The 20,800-nt window shown below is 42.8% G+C and overlaps 2 protein-coding genes across 5 annotated transcripts; both read right to left on the bottom strand.

Moving 5' to 3' along the window:
- Positions 1–949: 949 nt before the first annotated feature.
- LOC311101871 (calcium-binding protein 39) lies at positions 950–15,523 on the bottom strand. Of its 4 annotated transcripts, none has more exons than XM_084143099.1 (10): positions 15,361–15,501; positions 11,549–11,580; positions 10,498–10,658; positions 9,673–9,837; positions 8,892–9,010; positions 4,708–4,876; positions 4,518–4,577; positions 4,008–4,073; positions 3,458–3,601; positions 950–3,350 (listed from the first exon to the last, which is right to left on the bottom strand). In XM_084143099.1, the coding sequence occupies exons 3-10, from the start codon at positions 10,609–10,611 to the stop codon at positions 3,162–3,164; spliced, it is 1,026 nt and encodes a 341-aa protein (XP_083999225.1). In that variant the 5' UTR covers positions 10,612–10,658; positions 11,549–11,580; positions 15,361–15,501; the 3' UTR covers positions 950–3,161. The 4 variants fall into 4 exon arrangements, with proteins under 4 accessions (XP_083999225.1, XP_083999224.1, XP_083999223.1 ...); XM_084143098.1 differs by having other exon boundaries at positions 15,366–15,501; XM_084143097.1 differs by lacking the exon at positions 11,549–11,580 and having other exon boundaries at positions 15,366–15,523.
- Positions 15,524–16,268: 745 nt separating this feature from the next.
- Positions 16,269–20,790, bottom strand: LOC311101367 (uncharacterized protein). The gene is made up of 6 exons (XM_084142501.1): positions 20,252–20,790; positions 19,702–19,779; positions 17,501–17,527; positions 16,879–17,202; positions 16,540–16,733; positions 16,269–16,370 (listed from the first exon to the last, which is right to left on the bottom strand). The coding sequence occupies exons 1-6, from the start codon at positions 20,651–20,653 to the stop codon at positions 16,313–16,315; spliced, it is 1,083 nt and encodes a 360-aa protein (XP_083998627.1). The 5' UTR covers positions 20,654–20,790; the 3' UTR covers positions 16,269–16,312.
- Between the last annotated feature and the right edge of the window lie 10 nt (positions 20,791–20,800).

Genomic DNA, 20,800 nt, shown 5'->3' with positions numbered 1-20,800 from the left:
CGTCTGCTAAATGGCATATTATTATATTATTATAACAAAAACCATAACTCTAATTATCATCATACTGAGACATTCCATCATTAGTATTATTAGGAGTCAACATATCAACAATCATGGCGACAGTAACATCTGTTACTCCTATAAACTCAGTTGCTGCTTCCACAATGATCTTCAATTTGGCAGTTCTTCTTTCCACAAATGCAGTCAGGTTGATAACCTTTCCCATGAATGCTATAAAATCAGTCTGATTAACTATTAAGGTGTCCAAATGACACATTTGTGAGAGCAAGATTTCTGAACAGGTCTCGTATCAGTGTCTGGACCAACATAAGCAACATTTCCTACAGCAGGTCCACTTATTCCAGGAGTTACCCTATTAGCTCCATCATTCTGCCTAATAGTTCCACCAATCTGCATAAGAGACATTATGAGTGATTTTATATCTTTGTGCCTCTCTAGCCTCTATCTGCACATAGTATCCACCAAATGCTGCACTGTGTCTCCCCCAACACACAATTACAACATTTAACCTTGACATTGTTCCCACATTCACCATAATCATGTTCCCCTCCAGGGACATGACTTGTGATTTTCTTCCCCACAAGCACCTTTGTCTCAATCTACCGGAAGTTTGATGTAATTGTTTAAAAAGCCCACTTAAAGGCACAGGCACTTAAAGAGGTACGTCTACACCTACATCATGATGAGTAGTGTGTGAAGAGTACCGTTCTCAAAAGAGAGGAGAGGAAGGAGGGACTGATTAGCACATTGTGTTTATAAAAGGGAAAGGCTACAATAGTCAATTATCCATAGCCAAATAATACCCACATCTCCAACCTCCAGGATATATGCCATAAAAGGAGTGTGCTTGAATCCTAGATTTTTTATTTATTTTACTCTTCCAGACATTCAGCAGAGACAGATACAGGAAAGGACAATCGGAGACAAATAACATTTTGATCACAGGTTCAGTTTATTCCAAATGTTTTTCTTTTATTTCTGTTGTTTAGATCATAGGGGCAAAGCCTTTTTGACACTTCTGAAAGCACCCACACACACAATGTGCTGGGACTGGAGTCAAAGGTTAGAGGTCAGACATAGCATGAGATTTGGCTATCTCAAATGTTCATTCATTATTTTTTGGGAAGAAAATTCCAGTACAACATTGTTTGTAGAGAGTACCATGCAGGCAGTAGAGGAACATGCGATTTAAATATGCATTGAGGAATACTGGTCTTTAGCGTACTGTTCTCTGTTGGTTTGCACAATGAAATGGCTGATCAGTCGTCTATTGGGATAAATGGATGAGCTTTCAGTCAAAAGCACTTGGCTCAACATCACTCTCTGACCATATCCTTCACTGCAAGTAAACATGTCAGTTGAGTGGTATATATGCAAGATATTCATATCATCCAATCAACTCCATCCCTCAAATAAATACTGCGTTTCAAATGGCAGATTTGCTCAGTCAGTGTAAAGTAAACAATCTCCAAAGAACATACATAATGCTCTGGAATTGTACTGGAATTTTAACCACAATGAAAAAGGCTCAAACATGGGGGGGGGGGGGGGGGGGGTAAATGGGGGAAAAATGACAATGTGCCAAGTAACTGTCAACTCCTGAAGCGCACTAGATATGTTGAAACACCCCTACACCACCAGAAAGCGGTGAAATTAGAATATAATAATAAACCAGAGTGGATGAGTGGGGGGGAGAATGTTGCGATTCCCTGAAATCCCCACCAACCCCCGGATCAGATTCCAGTTGGGAGATGAAGGGCATGTTCCTCTGCCCAGGCTTTGCTGAAGCCTGCCAGATCTTACAAACGCCTGGATTTATATTTTACATATCAGCTAAACACATCATATGTTATAGCAATCTGTCAGTCAATGACAGTCGATGACGTGGCACGCAACCATTGGTTGATGCATGCAACATCTGAGCAGGGGAACGCGACCACTGGCTGGCTGCTCATCACAAACTTAATGTTTCCATTAGCACTCTGCCACATCCCATCCCGGCCTCCCCTCCACCCCACTGTCCTGGCACCCCAGCATATTTTAGTTGTCTGAGTTACTTAAATACAGACGAAAAAACAGAGGATTAAGAAGAGATCCGGGCTAATACCATGACATTCCTCAGCTGTACTAATTATTATTAATGTCCTCTAGGTTAACAACGTAAGAGCTGGCCCTGGCTGGAAGTTATGTACAAAGAAAAACCAGACATCATTTCAATTCAGCAGTAAAATGAAACGCAAAATGTCTGATATTTTTCCTCTTCCACTGTTTTAAAAATTATTTTGATTAGCATTAACGAAAAACTTGATGTTTAAGGTCAAATATATATAATATATATCCATGTGTCAATGTTTCAACAAAATCTACAAAGCAAAAAAAACAAAAAGGCATATGTACACGTTCACCCTGTCCCAAAACAAAAAACAAACCCAATTCAGGCTTGTACCTAAATAATATCTAGCATTTTATCCATACCATCCGCTCTGTGCTGTTTCACAACACACCAATAGCTGCATGGGTCGGCGTGAGGCCATCGGAGAGCCCATTTTAAAAATGCATCACTGTTGCTGCTGTACACGATGAAGGCATAGGTAAGAGTTGGAGCTGGTACTGCGATGCATGTGCTTTTTGCCGTCTGTGGCACTGTAAGTAGACTGGACATGTCATCTCTCAGCCAGCGTTTAGCCTCAAGTATAGCCATGGATGTCACATTTCAACAAGGCATGCAACCAACACTCCAATGTTCACTTTGCCAGTACCTTTCATCTCAAGGTTTATGCTGATATTATATCATTATATGTGTGTGTGTGCGCGTGTGTCAGAAGTCTGCATAGCGCTCAAATGTAGTAGATTTCGTTGTTACTATTTGTTTGAATGACCTTTGTTGTGTTGTTGATGTTACCCTTCCACATGTCTTAATGTGCAAGAAAGCAGCAGCATATTTTATGTTAATCTCTTATCTTTTTAAAGGAGAAACTGGAGGGGGAAAAAAGGAAGAAAAAATATCAAAATGTCCGTTGCGTCGAACAGCAGAATGAACTGGAGAGTTCCTGATGACTTGATGTGGGCGCGTCCAGAACAGCAGCAGCTACTGATGAGTCTGTTATCCAAATGTTGTCTGGACCCCTTAAGCCCCTCCCTCAGGCCTCCTGGGGGGCCGGCCTCTTCAGATCTCTGATCTGTTTGACCAGGTACGTCTTTTCATCGTTGAACTGTTCGTCCTCCGTCCTGTCGTTCTGGAACTTGGAGAGGAACTCAATGAGTTTGGTCTGGTTCTTCAGAAGAATGTCCAAGATGGGCTGTGTCTTGTTGGGGTTGGCCACAAACACCTACATGGGAAGGAATAGGATAAATTATTTTTACAATCCAACTAAACTCAAAGACAAATTGCACCGCCTGCTATAGCCTTGTGCTAGTCTCTCGTTTTTCCTTTTACCTTGAAGACATGGAAGGCCTCAAACTGGATGTTGCGGCTTTTGTCTCGAAGAAGGTTCATCATTAGCTTGAGGTTCTCTGGCTTGCTGATGTATTTCGTCATGATGGTGAAATTGTGTCGATCGAGAAGAAGCTCTCCCAGCAACTAGATTGTTTCAGAGTGACAAAAACAAAGTATTAATTGCAATTACAGTCTGGGGTAGGTGAAAAAGTAATCATTTATTTAATGCCATGTTTGAACCATAAGATTCCACTAAAACGATGTAAATAGATATAAATCATTATAGTTGGGTTTATACAAGGCAAAGTGAACATACTGCTACGCATTGGCAAAAATAGGGGAGGACGTTACCAGGCAGATGAAACGTATCTAAAACCTACTCCAGGCACAGGTTGGCGCTACATCAGTCAGCTTGCTGCTTGGTGATATTTTCAGTAACCAAACACCATGTAAGAGACCACCTCATCTATATTTAGCCATTAAAAACACATACATACAAATACTACATGAGAGCGGTTTACTACAACAGGAACAGGACCCACATTCTTACCTTGAGGGATTGCCTTTTAGTCACGTAGTTCTCTGAGTGGAGTAACTTCTCATATTCACTGAAGAACTGGAGGGAGGGGAGGAGAAAGATAACCATCTGAGTGAATGTCAAGCCACTATTTCAGAGTGCATCTGCTTGTTTGCAAACTCGGTGACAAGCCAACTAGTGATTTTCCCACACTGACAGACAGGCAGCTGCCTTGTATTCAGAACAGTCACATCATGTCAAATGCCTGGCTTTTATGTTAGGAGAAAAACAGTTGCTGAGTACTGAGCTCCCACTTCTCAAGTTAATTTCCATATTCCCTGGTATACTTTTCATGGTTCTCAGTCAGGCGGGGGGCGGGGGTTTAGCACAAATAAACTCAGCTTGTCCTGGAGTGACTTCAGACCGTCTTAAAAAGCTCCATTAACAGTGACAGGTTGCTATTCAGAGAAAGGAACATTGGAAGAAACGCATCATGGAGATGTGTTCTTACCGGGTTACATTTCAACAATGTGGAGGACTTACCCTGTCGTAATGCTGCTCAAGGAACTCTGCACTCAGAATCTTGTGTCTCGTTAGCAAGTCCTGGAAGAGGAACACACAGGTATTTTAACCAATGAGCTGAAAAGTACAGGCCCTCTATCTAGGCCCCAAGAAACCCATGGTCCTAGAGATACAGGTCTGAGAAAAAACACACTTCTTTTCAAAAACTCACTTTAAAAGTTGCGAATGCGTCTGAGGCGATGTCGAACGTGGACATCTCCACGTATCTGAAGAAGTCGTAGAACTGCTCGGCCCCCAGGGTGATCTTGGCCAGTGGCTCGTGCCTGATACACTCCCTCAGCATGATGCCACAGTTCAGAGCGATCTCTGGAGACTCGTACCTGCCAGGAGGACATTGGAATAGGAAGGAGGTATCCAGTTATTACGACGCAAATAGGGTTGGGCGACGTCCACCTTTGTCCTATCATATACATACAAACACATACATATAAATACATATATATATACACATATCCTTTAAAAAAATATATTTCCCTTTATTACTTTCCAACCCCACCACCCCTTCCCTAATTGGAGTAAACTAGTGAACAACAATGCTTTGGCCTCTACTTCCAGCTTATACATACTATATACATTTGATGGACACAGTCAATTTTACAATAATTATATTTTGTTTGTTTTTACTCCTGGACTTCCTCAACCTCTCTGATCATTTTCATGATGTTTTACAAAAGTTCTGAACCCTTCTATTCTCATTGTTTCAACAGATTGTAAAAATAAACATTTTTGCTAAAAGTATTATTATATTATTGATCGATTGACTATGACTTTTCAGATCACCCAGTAGTGCTATCTGCAGTGTCAGCTCCAGGTAAATATTGCAATCCTTTAGCCATTCCTGAACCTGTGTCCAAAAACAAGCTAGAAATGGACAGTACCAAAACAAATGATCCTGTCTCTTCGCAGCAAAATCTGCAGAGCTGGGAAGATTGTATCCGCCATATAAATAACATTCTATTGGTAGCAAGAATTTTGTATAATAATTTAAATAGAACAATTAGAAGTTTTGAATCCAGCGTTGTTTTGCCTATCAGTTCATAAACACTTTGCCATGGAATCGGTACGTCAAAAATCTCTTCCCAACTATTTTGCAATCTATATGGGACAGCTATCAATCCTTTGGTCCTTAAATGAAACTGTTATACTTTTTTATTTATCACAATTTTCTTTAACCAATTATGTTCTTTAATGCAGGGCCGACAGACAAGTTCCTTACTTTTTCCCCCCTTCCACTTTTGTGGTAATGCTGCAATTATTTGGTTGTAATTTTGGGTAGAGCAGACATTTTTATATGTTTTTGTTAGCTGCATGTGCGACATAACTCCACCAGTCCTACCTATGATATATTTTACAAAGATTATACCTTTAAAAAAAACAAAAAATGTCAAAAAATAACTGTTTTTTTTTTATCAATTAGTATATTTGAGTTTAACCACAATATTTGTTGCATTATTTGTTCTATCATAAAGCTGTGATTGACAATTGTTATTTTTGAAAGCCAAAACTTTAGGACAACACCTTCATTAGGCTAGAATATTGGGGAAATAAGTGAATGTTCATAACTTTAACTTGTCGTAAAGCTTTTATGAAAGGCCAGTAGGAGGAATAAGAATAGGTTATTGGCCATTTGGTTTTCAACATCGCTTGGAGGGATTTTCACGGTCCGCATTGATCATTTCTTTCTTAATAAGCTTAAACTTGATTAAACTGGTCATTCGATTTTCTATAGGCTATTGATATGGTTTGTTCTCCCTCATTATTAGTCTGCTGGCTAACTTATGTTTTTAGGCTATTAAAATTACTTTTTGAGATGGAACTCCTTTTCATTCATTGTTTGATCAGGAGAAAGCCATGCATAAAACATTGAAGTCATATTCATATAGCCTATCGAATGGAGAGAGAAGGGAAAACAAGCTACGTTTTTTATTAAACAACTAAACACAAGATGGTTAAGGAGTGTCCAGTATTTTAAAAACTATTATCCTGTCTGGCCTACATTCCCCTCCTGCGTTCTGTATCACATATTTATTGAAATACACTGCTCAAAAAAATAAAGGGAACACTTAAACAACACAATGTAACTCCAAGTCAATCACACTTCTGTGAAATCAAACTGTCCACTTAGGAAGCAACACTGATTGACAATACATTTCACATGCTGTTGTGCAAATGGAATAGACAACAGGTGGAAAATATAGGCAATTAGCAAGACACCCCCAATAAAGGACTGGTTTTGCAGGTGGTGACCACAGACCACTTCTCAGTTCCTATGCTTCCTGGCTGATGTTTTGGTCACTTTTGAATGCTGGTGGTGCTTTCACTCTAGTGTTAGCATGAGACGGAGTCTACAACCCACACAAGTGGCTCAGGTAGTGCAGCTCATCCAGGATGCCACATCAATGCGAGCTGTGGCAAGAAGGTTTGCTGTGTCTGTCAGCGTAGTGTCCAGAGCATGGAGGCGCTACCAGGAGACAGGCCAGTACATCAGGAGACGTGGAGGAGGCCGTAGGAGGGCAACAACCCAGCAGCAGGACTGCTACCTCCGCCTTTGTGCAAGGAGGAGCAGGAGGAGCACTGCCAGAGCCCTGCAAAATGACCTCCAGCAGGCCACAAATGTGCATGTGTCTTCTCAAACGGTCAGAAACAGACTCCATGAGGGTGGTATGAGGGCCCGACGTCCACAGGTGGGGGTTGTGCTTACAGCCCAACACCGTGCAGGACGTTTGGCATTTGCCAGAGAACACCAAGATTGGCAAATTCGCCACTGGCGCCCTGTGCTCTTCACAGATGAAAGCAGGTTCACACTGAGCACGTGACAGAGTCTGGAGACGCCGTGGAGAACTGCAACATCCTCCAGCATGACCGGTTTGGCGGTGGGTCAGTCATGGTGTGGGGTGGCATTTCTATGGGGGGCCGCACAGCCCTCCATGTGCTCGCCAGAGGTAGCCTGACTGCCATTAGGTACCGAGATGAGATCCTCAGACCCCTTGTGAGACCATATACTGGTGCGGTTGGCCCTGGGTTCCTCCTAATGCAAGACAATGCTAGACCTCATGTGGCTGGAGTGTGTCAGCAGTTCCTGCAAGAGGAAGGCATTGATGCTATGGACTGGCCCGCCCGTTCCCCAGACCTGAATCCAATTGAGCACATCTGGGACATCATGTCTCACTCCATCCACCAACGCCACATTGCACCACAGACTGTCCAGGAGTTGGCAGATGCTTTAGTCCAGGTCTGGGAGGAGATCCCTCAGGAGACCATCCGCCACCTCATCAGGAGCATGCCCGGGCGTTGTAGGGAGGTCATACAGGCACGTGGAGGCCACACACACACTACTGAGCCTCATTTTGACTTGTTTTAAGGACATTACATCAACGTTGGATCAGCCTGTAGTGTGGTTTTCCACTTTAATTTTGAGGGTGACTCCAAATCCAGACCTCCATGGGTTGATAAATTTGATTTCCATTGATAATTTTTGTGTGATTTGTTGTCAGCACATTCAAATATGTAAAGAAAAAAGTATTTAATAAGATTATTTCATTCATTCAGATCTAGGATGTGTTGTTTAAGTGTTCCCTTAATTTTTTTGAGCAGTGTAGGTTATAGCAAATAGGAATAGGAAAATTACTCGGAATGTCACTTGTGTGCTGGCCTGCGAGACTCTGTTCTTTACTGCGGGGTACCAGTCAAGTTCAAATAGGCTAAACCATCGTCTGTCACATCACGATGCTATCGTAATATCGCCCAACCCTAGACAAAAGACCACGCACTACAACCCCCGACATTGTAAATGACAGGATATTTAAATAGGATATAGGGCAGGGTTCCCCAACTGGAAGCCCGCAGGCAGAAATTTGGCCCACAGGTGATTTTATTTTGGGGGGGGACATAAAACACTGGAAATCAGCTCCAAGTGATTTTAATTTAAGAAATCTGTTCCCATGTATTCCCACGCATAATAGATCGTATACAAATATAAGCAAAGTTTGAAGTCTACAAATTATTTGAAATTATGTTCCGGCCCCGGACCATCCCCTCAAGAAAAAAATTCATCCCGCGGCTGAATCTAGTCGATGATCCCTGATATAGGGCATTGTCAATGTCTCTAATTAATACGATATCTGCTGTTTGTCAAATTCTGCAGTATTTATCTTTCTATTTCCATTTATTTAATCATTCTGTAAAGTGTATTCACACAACGTGGTAATTTACTTCAAATAAAGCTTAACTTGACTGACAAAAAAAGGCATCCACTTATTACCCAACACAAAAACACTACACCCCAACATTGTAAATGACAGGGTGTAGTGTAGGTTTGGGCGCCCCAGGCCTCACCCTTTGAGCAGCATGAAGAGGATGTTCTGCTGAGTGCAGAGGTACTCCACCGTGGGCGTCCGCGTCCCGATCTGACGCCGCAGGATGTTGTTGAAAATCTGAGCCACATCCTTCTTACCCTGATGGTGAACAGAAATCATAATGTTAGAAAGGTGTGGAAATCACAAGGGGTCAGATTTCAAACAGACATGGTTTCCGGCAGTTTCTAAACAATGTTCTCTTATTTTGAACTTCTAATACTGAAGTTTTTCTGAATCCAATGTTCTTATACATGTTATGGTGATAAAACAGATTCACCTATTAACACTATTGGTGAATCGTCACATTTCAAATTAGTATCATTGAGTTGTTTTGAACCTATTATCAAATTCAGCCTTCCCATAGCAGGAATAGCCAAGACATATGTCTCTTCTGATGGGTGAGAATGACACAGACCCACTGAAGGATGTGGAGGTTGAGCGTGTCAAAGAGGAGAATCACACTGACTCAGGCTGATAAGGTGACTCAGTGAAGCCTACACACACCTACTACCACCACACACACACAAAATGGGCAAGTATTGCAGTAAGCAAAAAAGCATGTGAAAGCATGTCCATGTGCCAGTAAGAGAAAGAACACAGTCAGTCTTTTGTCTCTTTCTGTACATGCACATAAATCTGTCTCTCTCACTCCGTCCCAAAGATACCCTCCTTTCTAGTCAGCATCTCAAAATAAATCTCTCATATCTCTGCATCTGTCTCAAAGACAGACAAACAAACATGCACAGTGTAAAGTGTCTCACCTCAAAGTCGATGAGCTGCAGGTCAGCTACGAGGGTGCTGAGCAGGCCGCTGTTGTAGAGCTCCTGAGCCAGCTGGGCCACCGCCTCAGTCTGGGGCTCCTTCTCATTGGTCCCATAGAGAATCTCCTTCATCGCCACCAGGCTCTTAGACACCTCTTCTGTGGCCTGGACACACACACGCGCAAAGACAGACACAGATGAAATTAGCTCTTTACATAAATATTAGCTAGCTCTCCATCAGTCACCATACTGTTTCCTATGACCTAGCTAACCCCCACACACCCACCATCCCATGTCGTCCTGAAATGATCCTATCATACACTATTTTCAGTCTAGAAATGGCTTGATATGAAAGGAAACTAAACCCTCAACAGGTTTTTGACACTGATGTCTCTAGTTATCAAACATGAAAGGCACAATTTTTTCATCATGTAAATCTCGAAACACAAGTACCCCCCCCCCTTCCACCAGGGCTCTCCAACCCTGTTCCTGGAGAGCTACCATCCTGTAGGTTTTCACTCCAACCCTAATCTAGCGCACCTGATTCTAATAACTAGCTGGTTGATAAACTGAATCAGGTTAGTTACAGCTGGGGTTGGCGCGAAAACCTACAGAAGGGTAGCTCTCCAGGAACAGGGTTGGAGTACCCTGCCTTACACTGTAGTCAATTTAAACTCTTAGAGGGAGGGGTTTGAAATTCCCCACTCCATAGCTTCCATAGAATCTCTGAGGTCACTAGTCATGTTAGCATAGTGGGAGAGAGGTGTACCTAGGAGATACTCGTCTGTACCTGTCTTTGTGTGTGTGTGTGTGTTGGTTGTTTACCTTCTCAGCCTTCTTGTCAGAGATGTCGTGTTTCTCCAACACCGTCATGCTGTCCTTCAGGTTCTTGACGATGTCCGCCGGCGACTTGTGGGACTTGCCAAAGGGGAACGGCATGGTGGCGAGTTACCGTGGTCGACCAAGCAGCGAGTGCACAGTCCTACCTATCCACAGGGAAGAGAGAAAAGGGGCCAGTATAAAAAAATATGTATTCACTAACTGTAAGTCGCTCTGGATAAGAGCGTCTGCTAAATGATGTAAATATATATAATAATATAATATAAATATATAATATATATATATATATATATATATATATATAATATAAAAGATAAACAACTGAAGGGGATGAAGAATGAAAGAGAGAAAGAAAGGGATCGCAGAGAAAGACTAAACCAAACTGTGTGACAGAAGAGTTGTTCAAACTGCATTGGCACTGACTCAGAGAGCTCAGTGAGAAGGAGCCAATCAGTACTAAGGCACTAATCAGACCTCTCCCATGAACCAACCCAGGGCCAGGAGTTTACCTGGGGACTATCATACCGGGCAGAGTACAACACACAAGGAAGGCAGCACTTATTACAATGTGACTCACTATTCATCATAAATCATACCGATACCAAGATACAACATAGCCTACTGACTCACAATTCATAAGTCATACTGAAACTAAGATTCATATTGCTAAGAAACAACAGGTTGTAGAGGGGCAGGCTAAACAGATTGATCTGAAGACGGAAACAGCTGAATGAGGTGGAAGCAAAATGATTCTCACCCTCATACTGAGATTTGATATCAAGCATTAGAATCATTATTCTAATTGTGCATGAGGTTGTTGAAAGGGCAAGCTAACTTCAGGAGTTGTTTACTTTGTAACTATGGATCTTATTGATTGATTGGTTTACTGACCAGTTGCATCATAAGGGGAGGTGATGTTGAGACATGACTGATCGGTCAGTGTTAGTCAATGATTACAGAGGTAGAATGTCCTCTGCCCTACCCTACTCCAAAGGGGCCTCTACATGTTGTTCAGGTCACAGAAAATACCACTTACCAGTACTTATCCCCTTCTCCAGCCTCTCCCCACTAGTGTAAACAACACACAAACACACCACTGTTCAGCCACATATCCTTCTTTCTGTCAATGAACTCACACACACACAACCCTCCCCAGACAAACGGTAAGGTGCTTATAACCTTATCTAGTGGTGGCATAGAGCAGTGAGAGCCTGGGGAATGCATGAGCCCCTCAGTGGGACGTGTCAGACCTTCTCTCGCTGAGCTTTTATCTAGGGAGGGGATGGCCAACTGGCAGCCCTCGGATGAATTTCCAAATAAATATAATAATTGGGAACTCAGTCAGGGTCTCAACTTACTGTTACGAGTTAGAATAGTACAATACACATTTACATTTTAGTCATTTAGCAGACGCTCTTATCCAGAGCGACTTACAGTTAGTGAGTGCATACATTTTTATTTTTTTTCATACTGGCCCCCCATGGGAATCGAACCCACAACCCTGGCGTTGCAAACACCATGCTCTATCAACTGAGCTACATCCCTGCTGGCCATTCCCTCCCCTACCCTGGATGACGCTGGGCCAATTGTGCGCCGCCCCATGGGTCTCCTGGTCGCGGCCTGCTACGACAGAGGGTGCAATTTCTAAATGTGGTTGTGCATCAGCAGTTTCTCTTGCTGTGTCAGTCAATTAGTCCATGTCAGCTAAACATTTTTAGATTGGCAAGTTAGTTTAGTGGCCAACTATGTAAACTTGTTATCGTGGTGGAATTACCGGCTCGGGGGCCCCCTTTCATTTAGTTAGTTAGTCTCAATCATATCATTAACTGCAAACATTTCTATCCACCCTATGTCACAATGTTTAGAATTACAGGGAATTAGCTGTAAAACAGCCCATTTTCCTCTCTGCCCCATGGCAAAATGAGTAGAATTGCATTAAATTAGTTATAAAAATCGCTAAATCTTCTCTCCACCCATGGCAAAATGTGTAGAATTGCACAGGGCGGTGCAGAAAGGTGACCAACTTAAAATGTCCCCCATTTTCAAACAGCCATGACAATGCAGGTTGTCCAAAGATAGCTGAGGAACGCTCAACTCTGTTCTCATATCGAGGCGGAGTTGAGTATTGATAACTGGTTGTGTGATTTGCTGGCAACAACATTGAGTCACCATCAGTTGATACTAGTAAAAATTGTAATTCTTAAAACACCTACCTCTACTTAAGTTTGTACCTAACTGCGGTCCTTCCGCTGGGTACTGAAATTCATACTTTTAATAAAAACTTTTGAATACAACCACCAACCTTTTCCTCATTTGTTTTACTTAACTGGAGATGTAGCGCCCTTTAAATACTACATAAACTGAGATCCAATTGGCACAAACGCATTTGCGCCGAGCAACACAAATTAGGAACGTAGGTGGTTGTATTCGATAAAAGTATCGATTGATGGGGACTCAATGTTGTTGCTAGCAAATCACGCGACCTGTTATCAATACTCAACTCTGCCTTGATATATGAGAAAGGAGTTGAGCGTTCCTTAGCTATCGAAAGACAGCGTGGATTCCAATAGCAATGTTATGTGTACAGTCAAGACCAGTGAAGTTACTCCCAGAATGCAGTAGTGGAAAAAGTACCCAATTGTCATACTTGAGTAAAAGTAAAGATACCTTAATGGAAAATGACTCAAGTAAAAGTGAAAGTCACCCAGTAAAAGTAAAAAAGTATTTGGTTTTAAATACACTTAAGTATGAAAAGTAAATGTAATTGCTAAAATATAATAATTCAGTATCAAAAGTAAAAATCATTTCAAATTCCTTATATTAAGCAAACCAGATGGCACAATTTTCTTGTTTTTTGTTTTAATTTTTATTTACGGATAGCCAGGGGCTCAGACATCATTTACAAACGATGCATGTGTGTTTAGTGAGTCCGCCAGATCAGAGGCAGTAGGGATGATCAGGGATGTTCTCTTAATAAGTGTGTGAATTTGACAATTTTCATGTCCTGCTAAGCATTCAAAATGTAACAAGTACTTTTGGGTGTCAGGGAAATGGAGTAAAAAGTACATATTTTATTTAGAAATGTAGTGAAGTAAAAGTTGTCAAAAATATAAATAGCAAAGTTAAGTACAGATACCCCAAAAAACTACTTAAGTAATACTAGTATTTTTACACAAATACTTTACACCACTGCCAGAATGTAGTGGATAATGTGTGAGACAGAAGGTGATGTACCAGCCCGGTCTGTATGTCTGTCAGACAGTCAGCTTTGGCAACCTGTTTCCAAATGGGATCTTCCCCTGACCTGTGAACCCAAACTCTGGCACAGACTCTGACCTATGTCTTGGCATCTACATTTAGAATTAGAACCCCACACTGGAGCCAAGAATATAACCAACTAGCACTGAAGGCTGACATCTACCTGCCCCCGGTTTGAACGCTGAGTTTCCCTGGCTAATTCGATATTATTAATCTCAGCGCACCTTTCAATTTAACCAGGTGGTCAATCCGCGTTTCACTCGCAGGCTAATATTCGTTCATGTAGGCAGCACTTCTCTACCCGAGGGGCTCCCAAACTCGGTCTTGGGGCCACTACACAGCTGATTCAAATAATCAACGATTGATGAGCTGTGTAGTGTTAGGGCAAAAAACAAAACGTGCACCCAGGGGAGACCACAACAAGGCAGAGTTTGGCCAACTCTGCTCTACTCCAATGTGACCCCCTTTAGCTATTAGAATGACGTGGATCAGCAGACAAAACAGATTTAAAATGTATACGGCTGTTTATTAAGTATTAACTAGATAGGGAATAACTAATTCACAATTGTAGCTCTGCAGATTGCATGGTACTTTTCCATGATGATTTTGGTAATAGTACATGCAACTCGAGCGACTCTGGTAGCCTGCTAGACTGGTCCCTCATAACGAGCACGGGCTAGCATTGGAGAGCTAAATTGGAAAATGACGTAGTGCAGCTAACTAGTTAGAAGACAGTTCACAAATGCATAGGTAGTTAGGTAACTTGCTATGTACTACCACAATAAACCATTCTTGCATCAACCCCTCATTACTAATTTAGTTTAGCTAGCATAAGCAAGCGCAGTGAACCGCCCTCGTCATCCATGCTATGGAGCCTCACAATACAATAGGGTGTGTGGTGAAGATGTCAGCCAGCGTCTGCGCACAATATCATTTCGTGTTGGTTAGCTAAGAAACCACTAGTTCTAACATTTTGATAACTCGGTAGTTACCTTGTTAGCCAGTAAATTAGTTTAGTTTCATTATCAGACTATTTCAATCCGTGTCCATCAATAGTCGTGCAACCCCTCCAGCCTGCTAACTAACGTTAGCTCATATTGTGGTCCATACGGATGGCCTAAATACACACCAAGCTTTTAAATTTGACTAGCTATTTAGCTCGCTTGCTAATTTAGCTATCACAACGGCAACGCTGTCTGGCTATGCTAAATAGCTAGAACCCTAGTTAGCCAACTATTGACCTAACTAGCCAACTAACAACAGTGCCAGCTACCTACCGTGCTAACTACTCTAGTTCAAGATAAGTTTGCGATTCTGCTAGTTTTTTGCGTTCAAGATCTTGCTAACTTCTCGTGTGTAGCAGCTAGCTAGATAATATCTAGCTAGCTAACTTCCTACTGAGTAGTTACCAGCCAGGCTAACGCTAGCTAACAAATAACGTTATACGCGAAAGCTTTGACAGGCCTCCGCTAGCTGGCTAACGTCGTTAGCTACTCTAGTCAGCTAACTTAACTGCCTGGCGTTAGCTACCATTGGCCAATGTAGGCAGGCCAGCTAATTGTCATCAAAATGACAAATACAATATCAAACCTTACAAACTCGATCTTTTCACTCTCCACCGATGTGTTTGAACAGCTAACGGCAATGTAGCTATGTCCGGTTGGATTAGAAACTCCTTTGTTTTCCTTATTTGTCGCCTCCCCTTGTTTGAAATGTTGTATGGCTAGCTACGTTTCCTAGTCCTTTAATGTGTACGAGTGCGACTGGTTAGCAATGTGGTTGGGCATCGAGGTCTACCGCCCCCCGCTGGTCGTATAACGCTATAGCATCTGCACATGGGGCTCGCGAGTGTCCACAGGGAGGCGCTCGTGCACCAGGAAAAGAGTGCATGAATGAATTCATCAATGATGTATATAAATATATGTGTATATCACAGGAGGCTGCTGAGGGGAGGACGGCTCATAATAATGTCTGGAACGGCGCTAATGGAATGGCATCAAGTACATGGAAACCATGTGTTTGATGCGTTTGATACCATACCGCTCCAGCCATTACCACAAGCCCGTCCTTTACAATTAAGGTGCCACCAACCTCCTGTGGTGTATATATAAATCATTGGAATCCACACACACCTAAAGAGGGCTAAGGTGAATCCACACACCCTAAACAAAAAGTTATTGCCTTCCCCCGTGAGGCACAACCTTATAAAGCCTCTTGGTTCTGGGAGACTAATGTGTACAGGTTTCCCAGAGTAAAGAGGCTAAACCTTAAAAAGTTGTAATGAATGAATAGGACTACTGTATTCTATTAGCTTTGGAGCCTTCCCAAAACCAACCCTGGACAAAATATTCATTTTTTGTCAAGACCTGCCAATCTAAACAAAACAAACATCAGGATGGGATTTTATGTTTATTGAAAAATAGGATGAAAGAAAATGTAAATCCCTGGTGTGTGTGTATGTTTGTGGGCGCACATCTGTGTGTGTGTGTGTGTGTGTGTGTGTTTAAGGGATCTCTGGCTGTGGTGTGATGAAGATTTCAGTTCAGCATTTCTGAAAGCAGCCTCCACAGCAGCACATCTTCCTCAGCCATCTGATAAACCTGCGAGGGAGGTAGTAACCACTGACAAGAATGGAACAATATGGACACTACTGCAACACTTCAAAATTGTGACTCATGGTCCTTTACTATCTCCTTTTATGTGTCCATCTGTCTGCTAGCTTTTCCCTCCCTCCACTATTTAATTATCTTCTGTCTACTTAAAACTCACCTCTTCTTGATGGTCTTGCGACATTTCTTCGCCCCCCCTGTCTCATTCTCCTGTTCCTTCTTCTCCTTCACTTCTTCCTTCTCCACTTGCTTTACTTGGAACCTTTCCTCATCAGGCAGGATGCTAATCTCCTCTACCTCATCATAATCAATCTCATTGGTTTCTCCTGTCTGATCTCCATTAGTGTCCAGAGTCTGAGAAACATAATACAACATTTAAACATCTTTCCAGCACAGCTATAATCTTACAGATCTACACTAGCTTTCCTCTATGTGACACCATGTGTGTGGATCTGACTGAAAGAGAGAGAGGGAGCCTGGTTCTTATCAGTCTTCTTACCAGTACAGGTGTTCCAGTCCTGTCAGTGTTGCCTGTCTGTCCTCCCTCAGTCTGGGTGGAGATGGGTGGTAGATGGGTGGTCTGTGGCCATGCCAGGGTCGGCGGTGGAACCTTCAGTGGGGGCAGGCGGTGGGGGCGAGGGAGGGGTGGAGCGGCGGTGGTCTGGAGGTTAGAGGGAGGGATGCGAACAGGGAGGAAGAGGGGGGGAGTGGCAGTGGTCTGGAGGGTAGCGGTCAGTGGAGAAGCGGTCAGTGGAGCAGTGGTCAAAGAGACAGAGGTCAAGGAGGTCATAGTCACTGGAGTAGATGACCTGTAGTTCTGACTCTTGATGGGAAGATTAGCGGTACAAGATTAGTTAACATGATTAATCACAAGATCACAGTGAAAAGATACAGCCCACTGGGCACAGACGTCAATTCAACAACTATTCCACGTTGGTTCAACGTGATTTCATTGAAATGACATGGAAACAACGTTGATTCAACCAGTGTGTGCCCAGTGGGAATACGTGTATCGAAACCGAACAAGTCTTATATACTGGGAGAATATTGTAGCTGCAGTAATTAATCAGTAATGAATATATGTCTGTAGAAATACTGAATGAATCCAGTAAACAACCTACCACTGACTCAAGAGTAGCGAAGTCATTCTGCATGAGAGACAGAGGTGCAGGGTTAGATCGTGTGGCTAAACCTACGAGCTCTCACACTCATGTCAGAATTAGACGTTCATCCATGTTTCTCAAACGTAAAATAATAATAATAATATGCCATTTAGCAGACGCTTTTATCCAAAGCGACTTACAGTCATGCGTGCATAATTTTTTTTTTGTGTATGGGTGGTCCCGGGGATCGAACCCACTACCTTGGCGTTACAAGCGCCGTGCTCTACCAGCTGAGCTACAGAGGACCATCATCAGGAATTCAGCTAAAAATGAGTTTAATTCAGGGAATTTGTTCCCAAGTATTCCCACGAATAAAATAAGAGACTTGATCGTGTCTCAATGTAATCAAAGTATGAAATTACTGTTATTTTCAAATACAATCGCTTGTTGGGTTTAGTTGTGGTCAGTTTGCAGTGTACAAATTATTATAATTATGTTGAGGACCCCCGAACATCTTCTCCGACCAAAATCAGCCTGCGGCTTAATTTGGTTGTCTACCCCTGTTCTACGTCACTTCTAAGACAAAAAGTTACAGTGAAAACACAGGTCACGGATCCCAGAGAGTGGGTTGGTTTTCTCTCTCATCTCTTCAGAGTGAGATAACGCTCCTTGTTGGTCAAGCTAATCGAGAGAGAGCATTTGAGATTTTTCAGATATAACATAAGACTCAATCATACACATTCCTATGGTATTATACAAATAGTTATTTTACATTTTAGTAGATGCTCTTATCCAGAGCGACTTACAGTTAGTGCATTCATTATTTTTTATTTTATTTATTTGTCTTTTTCATACCCCCCGTGGGAATTAAACCCACAACCCTGGCATTGCAAACGCCATGCTCTACAAACTGAGCTACATCCCCTGCAAGCATTCCCTCCCCTATACGACGCTGTGCCAATTGTGCGCCGCCCCATGGGTCTCCCGGTCAGCTACGACAGAGCCTGGATTCGAACCAGGATCTCTAGTGGCACAGCTAGCACTGCGATGCAGTGCCTTAGACCACTGCGCCACTCAGGAGACTAGTTATAGCCACATTATAGTTGACGAACACAGTGAAACACACACACACACACACATAAACTAGTATGTAATGCTGCAGGACTAGAGTCCTACCTGTGTGTGTGGCTGCAGGTTGATGAAGGCCCTCTCAGGTGATGGTGGTCTCGGGCTCTGTTCCACTGGGTCTCGGTTCTCAGGGATGGGCTGCAGAACACCTGTTGATGTCATACTCACCTGAGGTCTCCTATTCCTGTTCCTGTTTCTGGACACACTCTGTCTGGGTTCAGAGTCTGGGTTCCTGACCACAGGACCTAACTCCTTGTCAATTTTCACTGGCTTCGCTCTTTGACCTCTTTTACTCTCTTCCTCTTCTGCCACCTTCACTAGTTGGCCGGCTCTTCTCCCATTCATTACCATCTTTACATTCGGGTGTCTTGATATTTGTCTGTCTATTCTTCCTGCAACCTCTAGCACTGGCCTCATCAATCTCTCACCCTTCCCAAACCTCCCAACCATCCTTTCAAAATCAATCCTCTCCTCCAGCTTAGCTTCCTCTTCGCTCTGATTCAGCACCAGAGCTCTGTCCAGGGTCTGGCCTAGGGATGCCAGGTCTTTGGTGACCTTCTCATGGTAGTAAGCCAGATCCTCTTTCAAGTATCTCATGGTCATCTCTCTGGCTTTAACAAACAGGGCCTTCTCTTTCTCCTTCTCCTCACACAGGAGGACTGTCTGCATCATTCACACACACACACACACACATTCACACACACAACCTGTGTTCATCTTTGACTCCTTCTACGACAGGGGTCGGCAACAGGTAGTTTAGTTTTTGCTAAAAAATGGTGTAAAATCATCAGGAATTCAGCTAAAAATGAGTTTAATTCAGGGAATTTGTTCCCAAGTATTCCCACGAATAAAATAAGAGACTTGATCGTGTCTCAATGTAATCAAAGTATGAAATTACTGTTATTTTCAAATACAATCGCTTGTTGGGTTTAGTTGTGGTCAGTTTGCAGTGTACAAATTATTATAATTATGTTGAGGACCCCCGACCATCTTCTCCGACCAAAATCAGCCTGCGGCTTAATTTGGTTGTCTACCCCTGTTCTACGTCACTTCTAAGACAAAAAGTTACAGTGAAAACACAGGTCACTTACCAGGTCATGGATCCCAGAGAGTGGGTTGGTTTTCTCTCTCATCTCTTCAGAGTGGGATAACGCTCCTTGTTGGTCAAGCTAATCGAGAGAGAGCATTTGAGATTTTTCAGATATAACATAAGAATAAAGAAAGACTCAATCATACACATTCCTATGGTATTATGCAAATAGTTATTTTACATTTTAGTAGACGCTCTTATCCAGAGCGACTCACAGTTAGTGAATACATAATTTTATTTATTTGTCTTTTTCATACCCACTGTGGGAATCGAACCCACAACCCTGGCATTGCAAACGCCATGCTCTACATCCCCTCCCCTACACAACGCTGTGCCAATTGTGCCACACCCCATGGGTCTCCCGGTCAGCTACGACAGAGCCTGGATTCGAACCAGGATCTCTAGTGGCACAGCTAGCACTGCGATGCAGTGCCTTAGACCACTGCGCCACTCAGGAGACTAGTTATAGCCACATTATAGTTGATGAACACAGTGAAACACACACACACACACATAAACTAGTATGTAATGCTGCAGGACTAGAGTCCTACCTGTGTGTGTGGCTGCAGGTTGATGAAGGCCCTCTCAGGTGATGGTGGTCTCGGGCTCTGTTCCACTGGGTCTCGGTTCTCAGGGATGGGCTGCAGAACACCTGTTGATGTCATACTCACCTGAGGTCTCCTATTCCTGTTCCTGTTTCTGGACACACTCTGTCTGGGTTCAAAGTCTGGGTTCCTGACCACAGGACCTAACTCCTTGTCAATTTTCACTGGCTTCGCTCTTTGACCTCTTTTTCTCTCTTCCTCTTCTGCCACCTTCACTAGTTGGCCGGCTCTTCTCCCATTCATTACCATCTTTACATTCGGGTGTCTTGATATTTGTCTGTCTATTCTTCCTGCAACCTCTAGCACTGGCCTCATCAATCTCTCACCCTTCCCAAACCTCCTAACCATCCTTTCAAAATCAATCCTCTCCTCCAGCTTAGCTTCCTCTTCGCTCTGATTCAGCACCAGAGCTCTGTCCAGGGTCTGGCATAGGGATCCCAGGTCTTTGGTGACCTTCTCATGGTAGTAAGCCAGATCCTCTTTCAAGTATCTTAT

Source organism: Coregonus lavaretus (assembly GCF_964263955.1).
Source record: "Coregonus lavaretus genome assembly, chromosome: 26".
Lineage (NCBI taxonomy): Eukaryota > Metazoa > Chordata > Actinopteri > Salmoniformes > Salmonidae > Coregonus > Coregonus lavaretus.
The sequence above is the reverse complement of the archived record's forward strand: the minus strand, read 5'-3'. Positions and strand labels throughout refer to the sequence as shown.